Source organism: Colius striatus, chromosome 2 (genome assembly GCF_028858725.1).
Source record: "Colius striatus isolate bColStr4 chromosome 2, bColStr4.1.hap1, whole genome shotgun sequence".
Lineage (NCBI taxonomy): Eukaryota > Metazoa > Chordata > Aves > Coliiformes > Coliidae > Colius > Colius striatus.
The window spans coordinates 77372054-77392217 of NC_084760.1; the positions used below are offsets into that span (position 1 = coordinate 77372054).

The window sequence follows — 20164 nt, forward strand, 5'->3', positions numbered from 1 at the left end:
ATGCACATAGGGGTTATATATAAAGTTTCTGTCTCATTCACTGTTGAAGTTACTCAGTGACAGGTCCTATTTCTCCTCAAAATTATTCCACATTCCAAAATACCTGTTTTTTAATTTAATTTTCTCTCTGTAAAGGAGTGTGAGGACAGTGACTAATTTGTAACTTTAAAATGAAGCAGTAAGGAATTAGGAAATGCCCAAATTAGTGTTCTTTATGTTCTTCTATTTTTTCCCCATTGTGCATATGTATTTAATTATAGATTTACACTCTACTTTTTCCACAGGATCCCTGCCTCATTCGTTGCCCAGGAATGTCAGAACTTAGTAAAGGAAGCAGTCATTTAATACTTAGGTTTATATTCACTGTTCATTTACAGCCCTGCATCTCATTTAAAGTGGTTCATTCAAACTGTTATAAATGAGGAGTTAGAGTTGTGTGCTGCTCAGTGGAAGTGCGTATCTTTCTGTAGAAACTTTGGGACTGAGCACTTGGCAGTATCTGTGTTAAACAGGGAAACGGCAGGATTCTGCAGAGCTAAGAGAAATTTTTCCCAAACCATAGGAGATGATTGTGGCAGAGATGGTGATAGAATTATTGCTCTGCAACTCCCCTTTGTGTTACTCTTGAACGCTCATCAGTGTCTCTTCTTTTAACGTGCCCTTCCCCTTCTGATCCCTTTTCATTTATCCTGCACAGCTGTCCTTCCTCCTGGCTTTGCTGTGCCAAGCTGGAGTTTACTTAGGCCATTACTGGGGATGAGGAGATATTTTATTGTCTTCTTTTCCTTGGAAGAAGGGCAGATTTTTAGCATCTCTTTATTTCTTGTTTCATTGAGTTTGAGTGAAAGTTGAAAGTATTTCTCCTACTACTTCACTGGTCTTTGTAGGGAATTGTTATGAGAATCTGTGAGACCTCCTTGTAAGACTAGAAGATGTTTATCCATCCTCCTTTCTTCTCTTCCTATCTAGAAAAGATCCATTTGATCTCTGATCCATCTCTGATCTATATTAATAAGGATCTGCCAGACATCATTTGGTGACATGATGTAATGGTGTCTGAAGTGAAAATGTATCTGGTTCTTCCATTTTTAACATTGTTAAAAATGACAATGACTTGTAAGCAAGCCAGCACATTTTTAGCTGTAAGTTATGTATGACATTTTTGTTGCTACTATTTGCTATATAATAACTTTGTTTCTTTGATCCCTATGATACATACTACACATACCCCTACTACATTTAAGAGGTACTTTGTGACATTTGAGTAAGATTTTTCAATATTATTTGATATGAAAAGGCATTTATTGTAAATAATATTATAGGGGAAATTTGATGGCATATAAAGGCATACAAAAGATGAAGGTCTTGTAGAAGTATTTGGGTATATTTGTGAGAACTTGCAGACTCTTCTGACCATTTGTGAGGTGTACACTATTTTGATTATATTTTATTCTTTTTTCTTGTTATTATTGTACTGGATTTAGTAGGATTGCTAGAATGGCAACATGTTAGAAGAGATGCTTTCTTCTCTCTTATGAAGTGATGTTAACTACATGGTGAATGATGTCAACCTAGGTGGATGACCCGTCATTCTATGTAACTTGTACCGCAGCAAAACAGTATTCCTTTGGCTTAGCTGAGACTTAGCAGATGCACACGTAGCTTCTCAAGGGGAGGATTTTAAAAAATTGATAACAAATGTCATGTAGAGATTTTTTTATTCCTTTTGGTAACATAAGATATTTGATAATTTTTTTTAACATGTTTTTGTTTTCAATTCGAGTATGTTCCATCAGACATGCTATATGATGAGGAGTTGATTTCTGGAATAATTAGTTCAATAACAGCATAAGGTAATTTCATAGTGTACTCTCTGTGAGCAACAGCGAAGTGTTACTTTGAAATATCCTTGGGTCTTACACTTGAACTTGACATCATACCATCTTTTTCTGAAGGACTTACGCAAGAACCTTGCTGTTCCCCCAGCATTATGTTTAGACCCTTTACTGTCTCTGTAGTGGCTACCTTGTAGCCTTATTTGGTAAAAGTTTTGTTTCTAATGTTCCTGTAGTATTTACCGTTTCTGCTTTGTCATGCTTTATTGTTTTATACTCTTTCTGCCAGGTGAACTATTTTTTCTTTTCATAGACACTGGCAGACACTTGAAAATTTCAGAATTCTTGGACAACTTGGTTAAAAGGTTAACTTTTTAAACTTTCTACAAAAATATTCAAGGAAGTTGGTTAGTCCACTCAAAGTGTGTGATTCTCAGGAGGAAAAAGAGAAGAAGAAGAAAAGAAAAGGAACTAGGATATTAGAGTTTATCCACTGCTTTAGTTGGTAATTTGAAATTTAATCAGTATAAATGATGACCATGCTTGAAATATTAATTCATGCAGCAGCCTTGTAACAGCTGTAGCAAAATGAAGACCGGGTATTTTTCCTCACATTGGACTAAATGGCTAAAATAGAAAGGAACACAAGTAATGGTGGAACTATTTTATTAGTTGTTTGTATCCTCTGTCTTATAGAGTGCACTGACGAAAAACATTTCTCAGCCTGAAGAGCCAATGGACAACAACTTGGGAAGAACCAGTTGTCATGAGTCTCAATTTAACAGATAATATTCTATATTGTAATTTGAATGTATCACTCTTTAGTCTGAGCTGTGCTCAGGGGTTTAAAGCATTTTCAATTATTGGCCACCTATACTCAAATTACAAAGAAAAATGGTGTCTTAAAGAAGATCTATTGCTGTTGATATCCACATCTGTTCAGAAAGAATGCATTTCACCCATATATTTATCAATAGTAGTCATCCACAAATAGTTCTGGTTTGTACCATATAGCTTAGAAGATCTGTGAGCTCTTTCTTCATAATCTTAAATTAATTATTCAGGTTTGACTTGTTTCCTTCTGATTATAGTGGCGGCCAGATACTAATGTAAAGAAAATATATTGTTCAGCCAGAATATTTTAATGAGACTGAATTCAAATAAGCCTGTTAGGAACTCATTTCCACACCCTTGCTCACCTTAAGTACTTCAGACTGTCACTGCAAGGCAAAAGTCTGCTCTTGAAGCACTCACCAAACTGCATATTATAAAGAATACAGTTTTTGGATGTGCAGTCATAGGAAAAACCGCAAATGGAAATGGTACAAAATCCACACCTGCAGCCATTCAAAAACACATGGAGTATGTTCCCCTCAAAGTTAAAACAAAACAGAACATAAAGTTAAAATGCATAGTGTTTTGTTTTACTGTATATGGTTTTAATTTATAGGGATTAGTTTATGTACATCTGACTTGTTGAAGTACTGTAGAAAGAGAACTAAGAGTGCATTTATTTGAATGATTACATTGTTGTGTATTCAAATAAACACACTACCTTGTACGGCTATAATTTTGTTATTGCTAAACCAAATGTCTTTGCACATACCTCACTGAAGATCAAGCATATGCCAATTTTGGCTTTAAAAAAGAAGAAAGTTGCTTTTGAATTATGAAAGCACAGAAGAGTCTGACATTTCTTTACTGGTTAAAATATGCCATTTATTATGGATAGATTTCTTAGCAAATGAGTTTGTATTTAATATGTCCTTTTGGACCTAGCACAATCAGAAGGGAGGAAGCAGCTATTGCTGCTCTACTGATCACAGTCTTTTTCCATTCAGCTTATCTACTGTCTATTCTTTTATTTTTAATTCAGCTCCAGATAATTCCCCTGTCTCTGCACAATGTAGCCTGTATAACTTTCGCCTATCCATTCCACCTATAACCGATTCTTAGATTTGGGCATCACTGTACTTGAGAGATCTGTTTTGTAACACAGAGACATAGAGATTTCTGCATCTTTCATTTGGAACATGAACTATATCTTCACTGTGCACACATTTTAATTCTTGAGCTTTCTATCTATCCATAAGTAATCAGAACTGTTAGAAGAGAAATGTAAATTTTCAACCAGGAATTTACAAATGTAAATCAAATTGAAGTCCATGGGAATTGTGAACTTTTTTTTTTTACAAATCTCATATAAAGTCTTGAGGGATGCCAGTCAACAGAAGGAAGATGAGGTATTTGCTCCTTGCACAGAAAGGGGATTCATTTTTAAGAACCCTAGTCACAGAGAGTATTTCTCATGTGTATTTCATTCAGCCTAACTACTTTGTAAACTACTTCTCATGTAATAATTTAGGAACACAAGTTCTTTGAAGTCTTCCTGAGAGGGACTGTCTGTCATAGATTGCAAAGAGGACTGGTCTTCAAACTCTTTTGATCAAACATCAGTAAAATATTTTTGAGCATACACCTCCAGTATATGTATATTAAAGACATACAGATAAAGATGAAGTAAACTCCACTGTCAAAATTAATTTTCATTATTAGAAGTACAAAATGTATTTCTTTCTTGCATTCCAGTAGGTCTTGTACACTGTCTGGGGTGAGCACACTGTGCTTTGGATACCACTGGTACAGGGAACCAAAAGAGACCAGCTTCATAACATAAGCTGTAGTATGATCTTTCTGTAGTTAGTCTGTGTCCATCATGGCTCTCTTACTATTTGATTATATTAAACTCAGCCTCTTTTGTTAGATGCTAGATGCACATGTAGGTGCTAGAACACCTTTTTTCCAGTCTAATCAGAAGTTAGGTAGGTTCAAGAAGGCCTACTGTGACAATGGGAGCAAAGGGGTTTTTTGTACTTGCACGTATGTCAGTACACAGGATCAGGTACAACACAGTGGTGTGAAGCTTGTCCGTGAGGTTGTGCACAGCCCAGAGGAGTTGGGTGCAGGGTTTAAATGCTTGCAACTGGACATGACCAGTCGGAGCACTGACTGTATTTTAGATTTATGCACATTGAGCAATAATTTATATAACAATTATGTGTTGTTAAAAGAACCACAATGAGAAGTGTTGAAGTTGTGTGTGTTTAATGAATTTCCAACTGTACATTTTCTGCAGAGTAACTTTTATCCTTTCTATTCATTAGCACTGACTCTGCTCCTTTCATACTTCAGGACTCAAGGATTTGAGTTCTCTTGCTTTTCACTGATCTCCTATGACCTAATTTATTACTTAAACTCTGAATATTCTTATATTGTGTCACCTCCTCAAGGTCAACTCCCTAAAAGACTTTCCAATTTCTTGTGATGTAGCCAATACCAGAAAATCTTAGATAGCTTACATTTTTCATGTTTTTTTTATCTAGTGCAGGAAGATCTGGATGATGAGTTTTGATTTGTATGTTAATGGTTAGCCACTTGGAAGAATGTGGTCATATTACAGTAATCATAGAGCAGTCTCCTGATGTTTGGAAATGATGGAGATTTTTGTAATGATTACAATTCTTGTGGATTTTTTTTTCTAATCTAAACAGAATTTTGTTATTGGAGAATGTCTTGTGGTATGGGATGCAGTTGGTCATGTTCATAAACCCTTTGGATCTAAGGCTGGGGATTCATCCCACTTTCCAAATCTTACTGAGGGCCCTGGGCCAGTAGTCGATGATGAGAGATATCTTTATGGCAGATTGGCCTGTGGATGGCCTGGATGGCCTGCTGGGTGAGCCTCTTCCCTCTTCACCAACAGAGTGGGAAGCCTCAGGTATCAACACTCATAACTTAAGTGGGTCAAGAAGGCACAAAAGTTTAAACAGGGTAAATCTCAGCTTCAATATCTGTTATTCAGTTGCCAGAAACAGTAAGGATGATGTCCCTGGTCAGTGTCAACTTTGATGCTTCTGTGGTCTTCAGAGCCTTTGCTTTGCATAAGAGTTGTGACCAGTCACTTAAGTGTTTCTCAAGTTGTTTTGCCATTGTGTCTGATGGCAACTCATTGGTTTGTCTAAGAGCAACTCTTTTCTCTGCCTTTATGCTGCTGGGTATGACTACTTTTTTATTTTATACAAGTAAAAATTCCAGTGAATTTTTTGGAAATGGCCTAATAGGGTAATGGTATCAGAGCAGAGGATCAGTTCAGTGACTTCATCAGACTATAACAGTGCAGGAGCAATTACAGCTTAGTGTCATTATACTCAAGTTACTACAGGAGTAGCCCTTAAAGGCGAGTAAAGCTGCTCAGCTGGCACTAGAAGGGAAGAGTATAGCCTGGAAGGATTGTTTAGCAACAAAGATGTTTGTTGTTCATTTTTATTTGTTCTTCTGTTGAATTCTTGTTCTGCCTGTTGAAAACAGATACACTACAGCATTAACTATTACATGTTAGTATTATGCATGCTCAGGAACATGTATGCTGTGCAGAGCAGTAAGAATCTTAAACTCACTGGGCATGGAAAAAAGACACTGAGCACCTTTATTTCAGCATTCCCACTTTGCCAACAGCAATTAATAAATTATTCTTCTGCTTAAAATGATACCTATAAAGTCTTTATACTGCAAGATACTATTTTGCAATCTGGTTTGTATTCTGCAGGAAATTGCTTTAAGAATGATCGTTTTAAAGTGTGGCTAACTTGCTACACTTACAAACTCAGCTCTCCCTTGAGATTTTGTTTCAGTTTCCCATGTCTTGCAGAAAAAGGAAAATTGGTATCGACATACTGTAGAAATCTGCAGAAATGCCTGGAGTAGCTCTTCTGTACATGTTAGAATAATTGTCAAAGGTTTTATACTAACCATTTGTAATGCATTAATTCCTGATAAATGGCAACTAGTGCTTTTTAGTTTTCCTTAGTATAATGATTCCAGGATCAGCTCTAATAAAATCAATAGTTTCACCAAATACGCTTGGGGTAGGAATGAGTCACCCCTTAACACTCTATGCCCTTGGTGCTAAAAATGGTGTCTGAATCATCTTGGATATTGAGAATATTAGAAGCAGATTTAGCAAAGAGTGACTATGAGCATCAGAGCATCATGCCTGTTAGTGAGCCAGAATTCTCCTGTCAATCATTTCTCAACTACCAGAATTTTTATTATGTTTTTTATGTTTAGTAACCACAGCTTTCGGTCATTTTCCAGGACATAGCATGCCTTTTATTTTTTATGATAGCATTTGTATATTCTAATATTGTTTTTCAGCCATCCCATGCTTTTCACACTGTAACACTTGAATAGTTTTTTGGCAGCTGTTGGTCAGATGGAGCTCATTTCAGTCATTTACACACAGGCCTGCAGTTGCATTTGACATGTCTGAGGGTAGCTGGATTGTCACATGAGCCTGGAAGGATGTGTTACAGGTCCTGAAAAACTTCCATGCCCTCTGGACATGGGTCCAGAGGATTTAGGGAATTTTCACAGTCAGGGATGGGTGAAATGCCTGACATATATCAGATGTCTTTTGATCAATTTTGTGTATGTATCAACATCCAACTTTTTTCCTGAGGTGTTTGAAAGTACTGAGTTTAAAATAGAGAAAACATACAAGTAGTACAGTGAAATCATCTTGTGCACATTCATTCTGGATTTCTTGCTGATCATGTTTCCCACTCAAGTGTGTGTTTCTGTAAAATGTATTGCAGCCTTCTCCTTTGTGATCTGAACCTGCTCCCCGCTTTTTGGTTTTGGGATCTTCCAAAGTTAACAATGTAACCTCCATTAAAGAATGACTGATAACTCCACTGTTGATACACTTCTGTAATGAAAAACTGAGACCTAGTAGGACAAGCGTGTACACCGAGAAATGTCAGCATCTACATATGAGGTGCATGTTGAAACTTAAGTTACAAGCAATGGAGATTTAGAAATTTATTCGACTCACTGTAAAACAGAGAGAACTAAGGCAATACCTACTTCACTGTTTTCCCTTGGATGGAATTTCACAGCTTTCCATCTCCAGTGAAGACACCATCCCTCCTATTTTTTTATAAGTAGATAGTTCTCTATTATATTCCTAATTTGTTACACTCACTATAACTTATTTACATTCAGCTGAGACTACCATTAAGTGATGCTAATCACTAGACAGCTTTTCAGCAGTTCACATAAAATAATAGAATCCCAGAATGGTAGGGGTTGGAAGGGACCTTTAGAGATCATCTAGTCCAACCCCCCTGCAGAAGCAGGTTCACCTAGATCAGGTCACACAGGAACATGTCCAGGCAGGTTGTAAAGACCTCCAGAGAAGGAGACTCCACAACCTCTCTGGGCAGCCTGTTCCTGTGCCCCCTCACCAGAAAATTGTTTTTTCTTAAGTGGAACTTTTTGTGTTCCAGCTTCATCCCATTACCCCTTGTCCTGTTACTAGCTACTATAGAAAAAAAGGGATGTCCCAACCTCCTGACACCCACCCTTTAGATATTTGTAAATATTCCTTAGTCTCCTCTTCTCCAGACTAAACAGCCCCAGTTCCCGCAGCCTTTCCTCATAAGGAAGAAGCTCCAGTCCCCTGATTATCTTGGTGGCCCTGCACTGGCCTCTCTCCAGCAGTTTTCTATCCCTCTTGAGCTGGAGAGCTCAGAACTGGACACAGGACTCCTAAAAGCTCATAAAACTTTTTTAAGAATAGCTTTAAAATAAAAAAGCTCATTAAAAAAACCCCACAACATAAAGTTCAGTTGTTCACAGAGTTGTTCTGGAGTACTGTGTGCAGTTCTGGGCTCCTCAGCTCAAGAGGGAGCCCCGCTTCTGCAGGGGGGTTGGACTAGATGATCTCTAAAGGTCCCTTCCAACCCCTACCATTCTATGATTCTGTGATAAAGATCATCTCAGAATCTTAGCCTGCACATAGCAACTGAGTTAGAGAGTGAATTTTGGTTAGAAAGTTTCCTGTTATGAGATATAAAAACATAAAATGTCTGAATATGTAGGTGATCTGATTTTGTGATGCATTCTTCTACTTGCCTTCCTTGGTAGCTGCTGTGTGCTGCTGTATTAAGTAGCATCATAGTCAATGATAGATTGGTCCAATTAGGCTTTAAGGTACTATCTCATTTGTTAAAATTTGGTGCTGGTAGTGGTAAATGGAGAAGTTTGAGAGGAGCTAGTGAAGTACATTTTCATTTAAAGAGATACATCTTCCAAAATCACAGAATCTCAAGGGCTGGAAGGAACCTTGAAAGATCATCTAGTCCAAGCCCTCTGTCTCCTCTTCTCCAAGCTAAAGAGCCACAGCTCCCTCAGCCTTTCATCATGAGGGAGATGCTCCACTCCAGCATCTTTGTAGCCCTGCACTGAACTCTCTCCAGCAGCTCCCTGTCCTTCTTGAACTGAGGGGCCCAGAAGTGGACACAATATTCCAGCTGTGATCCCAGGAAAGCAGAGTAGAGAGGGAGGAGAACCTCTCTCGACCGATTGCCCACACCCCTTCTAATAAACTCCAGGATGCCATTGGCCTTCTTGGTCATGAGGACACATTGCTGGCTCATGACCATCCTGCTGCCCACCTGGACCCCCAAGTCCCTTTCCCCTGCACTACTCTCTAAGAGTTCATTTCCCAACCTGTACTGGTACATGGGGTTATTCTTTCCCAGATGCAAGACTCTACACTTGCCCTTGTTGAATTTTATTAGATTTCTCCCTACCCAACTTTCCAGCACCGACCCCTGAGGGACTCCACTAGACACAGGCCTCCAACTAGACCCTGCCCCATTGATCATCACTCTCTGCCTTCTTCCCTTCAACCAGTTAACAATCCACTTCACTACCTGATCATCCAGCCCACACTGTCTCAGTTTTGCTGCAAGGATGCTGTGGGAGACAGTGTCAGATGCTTTACTGAAACTGAGATAAATCACATCCACTGTACTACCGCCATCTGTCCACCTGGTTACAGCTTCAAAAAAGGCTATCAGGTTGGTCAAACATGACTTCCCTTTGGCAAAACCATGTTAAATGCAACCTGATTACATATTATTATAGAAACAGGTCAATCTTAAAGTTTATGAAGCACAAAAATGCAAATGTAAGTCTGTCTGTTTCAAAAAACTCAAAACAAGAAAAATGTTTTATGAGAAGCCCAGTAGTGGTACAGGAGATAACATGACAGACACATTGAAAAACATATTACTGCTGATAGTATAAAACCAGAAGGATTCAATAACTATTTGCTTTGCGTATGGAGACTATCTTTCCAACATATATGCATTGTACAGAAATGCTTAATTACTTTCTGGAATATCAGTAACTAGAAATACTGGTAATAGATTGATTCAAAATAGATGTGGATACTATCAAGTATGTAAGAACTGCTAAATTCAAGATGGTGATCTTAAAGAGTCTGAAAAGGTGAAATCTTGTGCTTTGTGAGACAGACACAATTTTGTGTCCTCTTTAAAAACATAGGTCCACATTGAATCAACAAAAGCTAGATTTCAAAAATATTTATCAATTTCAGTCTAAAAGATATCTTCAAATAGCCTTCTGATTCCATTAATAAGCCTTTTAAAAAGAGGAAATGACAGTCTCATCCCCCTCTGTCTCAGAGGGGCCCAGACATACTGGTTTTATGACATGTCCTTGGAAATTGGCAAACAAATGCTGTGTTACACCATCTGCAAGAGAAGGAGGCTAAAGCTCTTTCCCCCTTAATTGTTCTCCCTATTCTCACACTGAAATACAAGTATTTCATCTCTTCTGTCATAATATGATGCAATGAGGGATACATTTCTAAGACAGTTTTCTTTTCCCTGAAGCAATCCATTTTTAAAAGCCTCATAACATTTAGAAGTTTAGTGTGCTCTTTGCATTAAAAAAAGTTGTTCAGTGACTCATGTTTCCTTGTTAGCAGTTTCTGGATAAAGAAGTTTTATGTATAAGGATGTGTACATCTGTGTGTGGTATGTACATATTGTTACTCTGGGATTTTTAGAGGGAACCTACTGCATTGCTCTTCTTGATGGAGTTGAGCATGGTTGCAGCTGATTGGAGCAGAGTAAAGACAGTTATCATCACTTGAATGTGATTCATTCTCCTGCTCAAGAGTTCATCATTACTTGAGTTCATCCTCAGACTGTGACGTTTACTTACATCTTTAATGTTAACAGTCTTGAAAGGTCACATGCACCAAACTGAAAACTAACAAAATTACTCCAGCAATGCAGCTTAGCATTAATTGTTTTGTGGAAGAAATTATGTGTTATTTCTGAGAGATGTCATAATTCTCTATTTATCCCTACTGTTGTGGAGTTTTTTTAAAGTAATTTTAACAGTGCAAATACAAGAAAATAATTTTATCTACAGAAAGTAACATACTGAAAAGCTTGTTTGTATTTTGGAAGTATTATGTTTCATGACTATTCTTTGTGGCTAACTTGCTTGATTTTGTTTGAAACTTCTCCTTCACTCCCTAGTGCCTCCCTGAAAACACACATGATCCAGACAGGACTAAAACAAAAAAGCTTGTTTATTATTTGGTTTCCTTGTCTGGATAAACTACAGTACTTATGATTCCATTCCCAAGTGGGAGTGCATTACTTTGTTAAAGATTCCATAATAATAGTTTAAAAATAAAAGACTACTCCTAATGAAGTCAGTGACTACGTTAATTCACAATAGCTGAGAACCTAGTTTAGTAGTTACATTTTTTTTTTCTTATCATACCATCAGGTCTGAGGTAGGTTCCTGTTTGAAAATTTTCACTGCAGTGTTGCAGATCTTATTTCTTTGCAGCGGAAACATCTGAAGTGCCTTCAGTATCATGTTCTGCCTCTTAAGATCATTTCTATTAATGTATTGCAGTATTCAGAGTAAAAACTTGTTTAATAAGATCCTTGTTATGATATTTACATGTCTGCTGATAAGCAATGTGAAGGAGACGGTGTAAGGGACCATATTTTGTATACCTCCTCTGTATCATTTTCTGGTCAGAAGTCTGGCATAGTGAAACATACTCCCTTGAACAGCATAAAGTAGGGTTTTTTTCTACTCCTGAATGGTTTTAGTTGTTTTAATGATTTCTAACTGAACAAATCTCACTGATGACACCAAACTGGGAGGACTGGCTGATTCCCCAGAAGGCTCTGCTGCCATTCAGTGGGATCTCGACTGGTTTGAGAACTGGGCAGGGAGGAAACTCATGAGGTTTGACAAGTGCAGAGTCCTGCATCTGGGAAGGAACAACCCCCTGCACCAGTACAGGCTGGCGATTGAACTTCTGAAGAGCAGCTCTGCAGAGAGAGACCTGGGAGTCCTGATTGATAATAACCTAAATATGAGCCAGCAATGTGCCCTCATGGCCAAGAAGGCCAATGGCATCCTGGGATGCATCAAGAAGAGTGTGGCCAGCAGGTCAAGGGAGGTTCTTCTCCCTCTCTACTCTGCCCTGGTGAGGCCTCATCTGGAGTCCTGTGTCCAGTTCTGGGCTCCTCAGCTCAAGAGGGACAGAGAACTTCTGCAGAGAGTCCCGCACAGGGCCACCAAGATGATCAGGGAACTGGAGCATCTTCCTTATGAGGAGAGGCTGCGGGAACTGGGGCTGTTTAGTCTGGAAAAGAGGAAATTGAGAGGAGATCTTATTAACATTTACAGATATCTAAATGGTGGGTGTCAGGAGGTTGGGACATCCCTTTTTTCTCTAGTAGCTAGCAACAGGGCAAGGGGTAGTGGTATGAAGCTGGAACACAAAAAGTTCCACTTAAACATAAGAAAAAACTATTTCACTGTGAGGCTGATGGAGCCCTGGCACAGGCTGCCCAGACGGTTGTGGAGGCTCCTTCCTTGGAGGTTTTCAAGACCTGCCTGGACGTGTTCCTATGTGACCTGATCTAGGTGAACCTGCTTCTGCAGGGGGGTTGGACTAGATGATCTCTAAAGGTCCCTTCCAACCCCTACCATTCTATGATTCTATGATTCTATGAAAAGATTGCTGCATTTTTCGCAAGGTTAAGACTTAGGAGTTCATATGCAAAGGAACATGTATAACAGCTTTGAGTGTATTACCTTGATTATAGTTATAACTATAGAAGCACAGAATAAGGAGAAACAAAATCATGGAAGTATATAGCCAAGCTAGATTTTGGTGTTCTTGTTCACAAATGGTATTCATCAAGTCTGGTAAAAACAGCCTCCAATAATAAACATACTTTGAAGTGAAGATTTTTTGAACCTATACTGTTCTAATGTCTATCATTCCTACTAACTTTATATTATTTATTGTAAAACATGTTTTACATGCCATTTTGGGGAATCTATCTTTGTGTAAGCTAATTTAAAACTACTTAAAGTAGTAATACACTAAATGAAACTGTTTAATGGAGACATTTCTGTATGACAGCTCTTTCGTTGTATGTTTTACTTTGTATCTTTTTAGTGTACCCAACTGAGAAAGTGTGCATTGTGGTTCCACTCACCTTTCCTATATTGATTTTTCAGCAACACTCTTACTTTTGCAAACATCTTTCAAGATTTAGTTGCAGAAAAGAGCATTTTTCATGTGCAACTGGAGCTCATACCATCATATTTACTTTTAAAAAATAATGTTTAGTTGTTATGATAGAATGTTTCTCTTTAAAGTTGTCAAAATAAAAACAATTCTAAATTCTAGTGAATGTGGAGGTGTTCAACTATCAAATCAAGATTACTTAAAGCTTCTTTTTCTTTTCTCCCTCTGCTTCCCAAAGCACAAGTTTGTAATATCATCTTAATCTTACTTGTATAAAAAATTATTATTTGTTTTCTTGACTTATGACTTCTTTACATAACACCTCGGAGTGACAACCAGGAACCTGAAGAGAAAACTGATTAGGATGAAGTAGTTAGGAAATTGAGGGATAACAAGAAAAACTTATGACAAAGAAAAAAAAAAAAAAGGTAGGGAAAAAGGGAAGAGTAAACTGGAGGATAGCATCATTACTGTAGCTCATGCCTCTGTGCTTTTTCAGAGTCACAGTTAGAGTTTCTGCAATTTAAAAGTAGAAATAAGTTTGGAGTGATTATACAGAACTATGTATAGCACCTCTGGGTTTCAACTTTTACCTAAAATATATGGTGATTAGAGGCATTACAAGAATATTGCATGTGGCAGTGCTTCCCCTCAGTGAATGCCATCTCTTCTTTCCTATGAAAAATTGGTTTTGGTGGAACTGCGTGTTAGTCCCCGTACTTTCTGTGTGTTTAATAACAGCATGGATGAAATACACCCAAACAGCTCTGGGGCATGTGCTAGTGCTGGATAGCTCTGTAGTACTTGGAGACAACATTATCTGCGGATTTGTGATGCATCCAATGGAAAAACTGTAATCTAATGAACAGTTTAAGGTTTTCCTTGGAGAGCTTGGTGATCTAGTACTTATACTTGAATAGTTGATACTGTGTAAGAAGAAAAGGCAGAATGGTGAGGGAAAGGGAGACACAAACTCACATGTTCCCTGAGGTGTAAAAGAAAAGGAATTTGGGGAGTCAGATAAGGAACATCTTCATTTTCTTCAGCACTAGTTACAGAAAGGTAGTTTCCATTCATCTTAAAGTCTTATTTCGATGAGCATGGGCTATTTTTTAAGGATTAGGAGGATTTAGGTGCTTGGAATTTGTTTTGTTACATGTTATTTTGATTAGAGGAAAACATTCGGACTTGATTAAATTAGTTTATCTGGAGCTGTTCAAAGTTCTTTTGAGTATATTGAAAACAAACTAGATGATGTAATTATATGGACAAACTGTGTATCAGTGGTTTCCTGGCTTTTTTGTTGATGATTTCACGCCCTATTTTTGTGTTTCCAACCATAACCATGGCAGCTTTATCAGGATTCATATTGCATATGTTTTCCTTCTTCTAGGTATTCAGCCCTTCACGGAGTCCCTATGGGGGCATCGTGATGCGCTGTCTCTTCTTGACTGGCTTTGAACAGAGATACCCATCAAACTGTGCCAGACTGAGGGGAATTAAGGCCTTTGGATGCCAGAGAAATCAAAGCTTTTTATATAAATTAATTGCCTGAGGATGAGAAGATTAGTTAAAATTATTGTAATTCCTCAAACCTATCTCTACATTTTTAAAGGATGGGTGTTCATTTGTATTAAGAAGTTGTTACATTTGTTCAGTCATATGTTGGATGGTCCTTAAAAGACTGTCAACAACTTACAGCACATATGAGTGGAGAATTAGTTGCCTTTCTTAGGTCCATTACTACTTAGTTTTGCTTGTAAGATACCCATCTGTGAGCTGAACTTTCTTGTTTTCTGCAAACCTATCTCCACATTTTTATAAGTCTCTGAGCAGATAGAGGGTTTCACACCATAATGGACATTTTTCTTTCCTTTTCCTCTTTTTCAGAGGAAGTGCCCATAGCTCAGGGAGAATTGGGTTCAAGTGTTATCTGAATGCCAGTTATGAACATATGTGCAGATCCAGCATTTTCTAATGGTCTTTCCCAGTGCACAGGTCTGTTTTTTGTCAGGGAATGTCCCCTATGTTTCTGGCAGTGTTCAGTTACTCTGTTCTTAACCTCAATGACAGAACAAAACAAAGCAAAAAACTTTCATCAGAATTTGAATTGTTCAAACATAGCCTGGATTTATGTCCTGTTCTTATCTTAAGTAGTCCTTTCCCCAGGGCTCTTTGGACCTGAGGTGCCCAGAGCTTTGCCTAGGAAAAATAGCATTTCCTTCTTCAGCCTTTTCAGATGCTAACCCTCTTTGAGCCCACTTTTCTCAAACGGTCTATGTGTAATTCCAGCCCTGGTGAAGTTGTGTGTCTGTGATTTCCAGCACCAGTGTTGTAATCAAATGTAGCCCTTTCGCCTGGCATAAACTGCCTGAGGAAACATTTCAATTAGTGTATGTTCACTTATTATACCTATTAAAAATATCAAATATTTTATTTCAACATGTTTAATTCTTCTTTTTGTTAAGTTCTCATGCTATCTGCTATTTGAGATTATCAAGATTTCAGCTTACCCTGGTGATCACATTCTATTTGTTTTTACATGGCTGAGAGTAAATTATGTTGGGTATTTTTTAATTTCTAGGGATTTTATTGCAGAATTTTATATTCTCAGAGTAGATTTAATGTATTCTCATTTAAAGTTTATTCCTTATGCATTAGGGCAGACCTTCAAGAGGTGTAAATCAGTATATCTGTACATAAATCAGTTGCCTGAAGTGATTTACACAACACGATAATGCGGGCAACTTGGAATTTTTACTTTCTGTTACGTAAATACTGAGACACTAAAAGTTTTTCATTGCTTACCTCATACTAGACCTTTATTTATACTTATTTGCACAAGTTATTTGTGTGAATATCCACAGGAAATAGCTATAAAAAGGACACAAATGAACTCTTTTCTATTGCTATCTTCCTTTTCAGTATTTTCGCACAAACTTGTGTGTGTGTGTGTTTGAAAGCAAAGCTTTTCACATGCCTGTTCATTATGAAATGGACTCCTGCAGGAGAGAAAGGCCTGAGGAGTACCCTGTGATGCAGGACAATGTGGCTTTCCGGTCACCAATTGCTTTACAGGAACAGGAGCTTCGAAGAAATTAATTCATTTTGGTGGAAATACTGGGTACACTTATATTGTCTAGGAGCTGGATTTTGCATGTTACCTTGTTGCCTAGAGGATGGGAATAAAACCTGTGGGATAGACTTTTTGCACTTAAATTCCTCAATGAGACTGTTTCTGTTTGCCTTTGTTTCACTCCTCTTCTTTCAAACAACAAATTGCTGTACACTGAATCACAGAATCATAGAATGGTAGGGTTGGAAGGGACCTTTAGGGATCATCTAGTCCAACCCCCCTGCAGAAGCAGGTCCACCTAGATCAAGTTACATAGAATATTATTTTACATAACACTATTTCATTGTGTGATGTTACTTTTGCATGAAAATCACCTTTGCTTTCAACCTTGCTCAGGCAGGTATTTACAAGTACCTAAAATTCATTGTATGTTGTCAGCATTGCAGTAAACTTGCTCATTTGTGTCTGTTCAGGGAAAAAAAGATACCAAAGAGAGATCGCTGTCATGCTTTAATTACTGTTGGGGTCAAAAATCCTTCATTTTGCCCTGAAGTAACAGCCATTCTGTAAGCACGTCTTACACACTCAGATAAAGCAGTGGGACCAAAAAAAGTGAAGGCTATTCTGGCATGGATAGCCTTCCAAAGTCAACTAGGACTTTTAGCACAGTGCTACAGCTTGAAGTACTTTCAGCCAGTTTATATTAAATGAAAATGTGAGATAAGACAAGAAAAATATTGAATACATGTTTGCAGAACAAAGTGGGAAAAAGTCCTGTTCATTTACATTTGTGCATAGACCTATCTGGCAATTGGGCATCATCATTCCAAACCCTTTCAATACAGCATGAGAGTGCTCTGCGACGAGCCAGGCTGACTGTGCCTTTTTTTCAGCACTCTTCCTGGGCCAAGTGCAGCTGAGTTGAAACTTCTTGGGCTGCTGAATGTCCTGCTTTGTCTTCTTGCGATACACATCACACAGGTTCCTCTTCCAATACTGACATTTTATGGCTTTAACAATAGTAATAGGCTGCGATTGTCCAGAGATTACACTGCTTGGAATAATAAGCTGTAGGTTCGTGGTTACATTACATTATATACAGTTTCTCATTTTTATTGTAATTCAATATTAACTGAGCAGTACTAATCCATCAAAACACTGTAAAGCCTAGATTTGTGTTTATTTATTTTTACAGTCAGAATCTTACCTTAGAGCTGACAAACGTATACTGTATGCTGTTTCTCCAAAAATCTTTGATCTATGAAAAAATTACCTTAGTTTGTCTTGAGCAAACTCCTAGGGTATTTTTCCTGTTGTTTTTACATCATTTAAGTCCTGAAAATGTTGACAGCTCAGCTAGATGTTGGTTGATAGTGAAGTCACACATAATATTTTTAGAATGTGCTGAACCATGCCTGTTACTATTTGTATCTCTGAGTTAAGAAATATTTTTCATTTAATGTTGACATTTTTCATGTTTCATCTAATAATTTATATTGCTGCAAATGTGCAAGTAATAACTGACAGAAGTAATTGTCTGTCTTTATATTGGAGTTAAAATATTTTAATACTTTGGTATTTGTATCTGAAATAATTTGACTGGAATCTCTCGATATTTTTATGACCTTCTTGGGTAATGATACAAATTAGGTTCTTTTATCTGAGAGATAAATGTTAAGCAAAAACCTAGATACTGAGTAAGGCATAATTTTCCAGAGAACAACCAAGGCTTATGGTGAAAATGGAAAATTTTTCCCCAATCTTCCAGGAAAGTGTAGGTGGTCCAGGATTTTCAGAAATGGGATCCTGACTACATAAAAATATCTGTACTGAAGTGTGACTAAGAGGTACAGCCCAGCAACCTTATTAATGTAGGGTCTTGTTTAATAGCATGAGGAAATAAAATAGCTGGGATTTCCAAGGGAAGAATGTGCTTGCTACTTTGTTACAGAAAGATGGTGCAAACTGGGCAAAGATCACAAGGAGGAGGGGAAAGGGAGTAGTTCTGTCACATGGCAATTAAAAGCGCATGTCGGATAGTATATTCCTCAGATGTCAGATGAACAGAGGGCCCCAGTCCTGTTCCTTTCCTGTTCTCACCTTCTGTGTGATGTGTGCTGAGGTAACAGTAAAAGTAAAGTCATTAACAAAATCTTTTCTTTGTATTTTCATTTCAGTTATTTGTCACCTTCCATGCATGAATGGAGGCCAGTGCAGTTCTAGAGATAAATGCCAGTGTCCTCCTAATTACACTGGTAAACTTTGTCAGATCCCTGTGCAGACTGCCAATACTCCAAAACTGTACCATCACCCACAACAGGTGAACAAGGCTGTAGGATCACAAGTTATCCACTCTACTCATACTTTACCACTGACGATGTCTGGACAGCAAGGTGTAAAAGGTACCTTTTTCGCTTGATAGATATTTTTTGCTTTTGGAGTTGATTTTATTAACTAATTCTGGGTGACCAACCAGTAATGGTAGTGATCTGGCTCCATGATTTGAATCTTGACACCATGACTTGAATTGTGAGCTCATTAGAATGATTGGAAAGTATTTCACTCAATTTACTGAAATAATAAGAAATAACAATGCCATTGGAAAGAGTACGTTTACTTAAGAGTTAATTTACTTTGCATGATGGTTGAACTTAATGCAGATTGCAAAGTCAAAGGATAATGCAGGGGACAATGCACTTCTTCCAGGAGTATAGACCTGTTTGAAAAGCAAATGATTGTGGTTGAACAGAGTACTTATATTGCAGATGGAATGCCTAGATAGAAAGCTGCAGAGGAATCCATGGTTACAAGTGAAGGGAAGAGACGGTGCTTTTCAACATAAAAAAATTAAATCTAACATAAGACTAAAAACATAATTCATGTTTATCTTTGTTATATCATTCTGTAGAGTCCTATATGTTAATTTTGTGCTGAACTTTTTCATATAGATAGACTATGGTATGATTTGGTTAAACAGATTATTTTTTTCAGGGCATATAACAATATCACCGAAAAAAAAAAAGATAAGGGTTTCTTACTGCTAATACTGTGAAGAAGGCAGAGAAAAGTTAGGATGTTAATCAAATTTTGCCCAGTCAAAGAAAGTTCAGTCAGCTTCAGGTTTCCATTTCCCCTAGTACTTTTTTGTGAGGTGACAAGTTCCAATGACCTTGAAGAGAAGTGTTGAATTTGTTTCCTGTGTGTATCATGACTCTAGTATTTTAACTGGGTGAGATCCTGTCCATTTGGAGAGACCTCTACAATTTAGTTTCACAACGTGTGAATTAACTTGAATTTTGTTTGTTGAACTGTCACATTGATTTTTCCTATGGACAATAGTTCTATAGTTACCTCTCCAAGATTGCTACCTCTGAGTAAAAACAAAATATATGGGGGAAAGATGTGAAGAGGCTCAACTGCAGTCAACTAATTCCTGAATAAGTTTGCTAAAATAGGCCAAACTGTTCAGATTTGTCATGAATGTAATCTGATGTAGTTTTCAGAAAGGGACATAGCTATGAAGGAAGTATTGACAGTATCCTCCTGGAAACACAATGTTTTATAAATGCTTTGAAGTATCTGCTCCATCTTTTCAGTGGATTTGTTCTCTCAGGACTGCTACATGGCCCACTGGGAAACAGTTTCCACTGACACAGTATAGGTCTCTAAAGCTCCCCAGAACTTTTCTGACTCAAAAAAAAAAAAAAGAGAAGCAGGAGGAAAGAGTGAAAGAAGAGAATATATTTACCTAACTATTTAGCAGAGCAGCAATGTATTTCTGTCACTGCTTCATTCCAGATT

At 37.6% G+C, this 20164-nt stretch overlaps 1 protein-coding gene across 7 annotated transcripts in view; it reads left to right on the forward strand.

Annotated features, from left to right (window-relative positions):
- LTBP1 (latent transforming growth factor beta binding protein 1) overlaps positions 1-20164 on the forward strand; it is a 151206-nt gene that overhangs the window by 22307 nt on the left and 108735 nt on the right. For all 7 annotated transcript variants that reach the window (XM_061991178.1, XM_061991179.1, XM_061991172.1 and 4 more), the window contains one exon: positions 18541-18765. In XM_061991178.1, the coding sequence (XP_061847162.1) occupies positions 18561-18765 (205 nt within the window). In that variant the 5' untranslated portion in view covers positions 18541-18560. The remainder of the gene's footprint in view (positions 1-18540; positions 18766-20164) is intronic.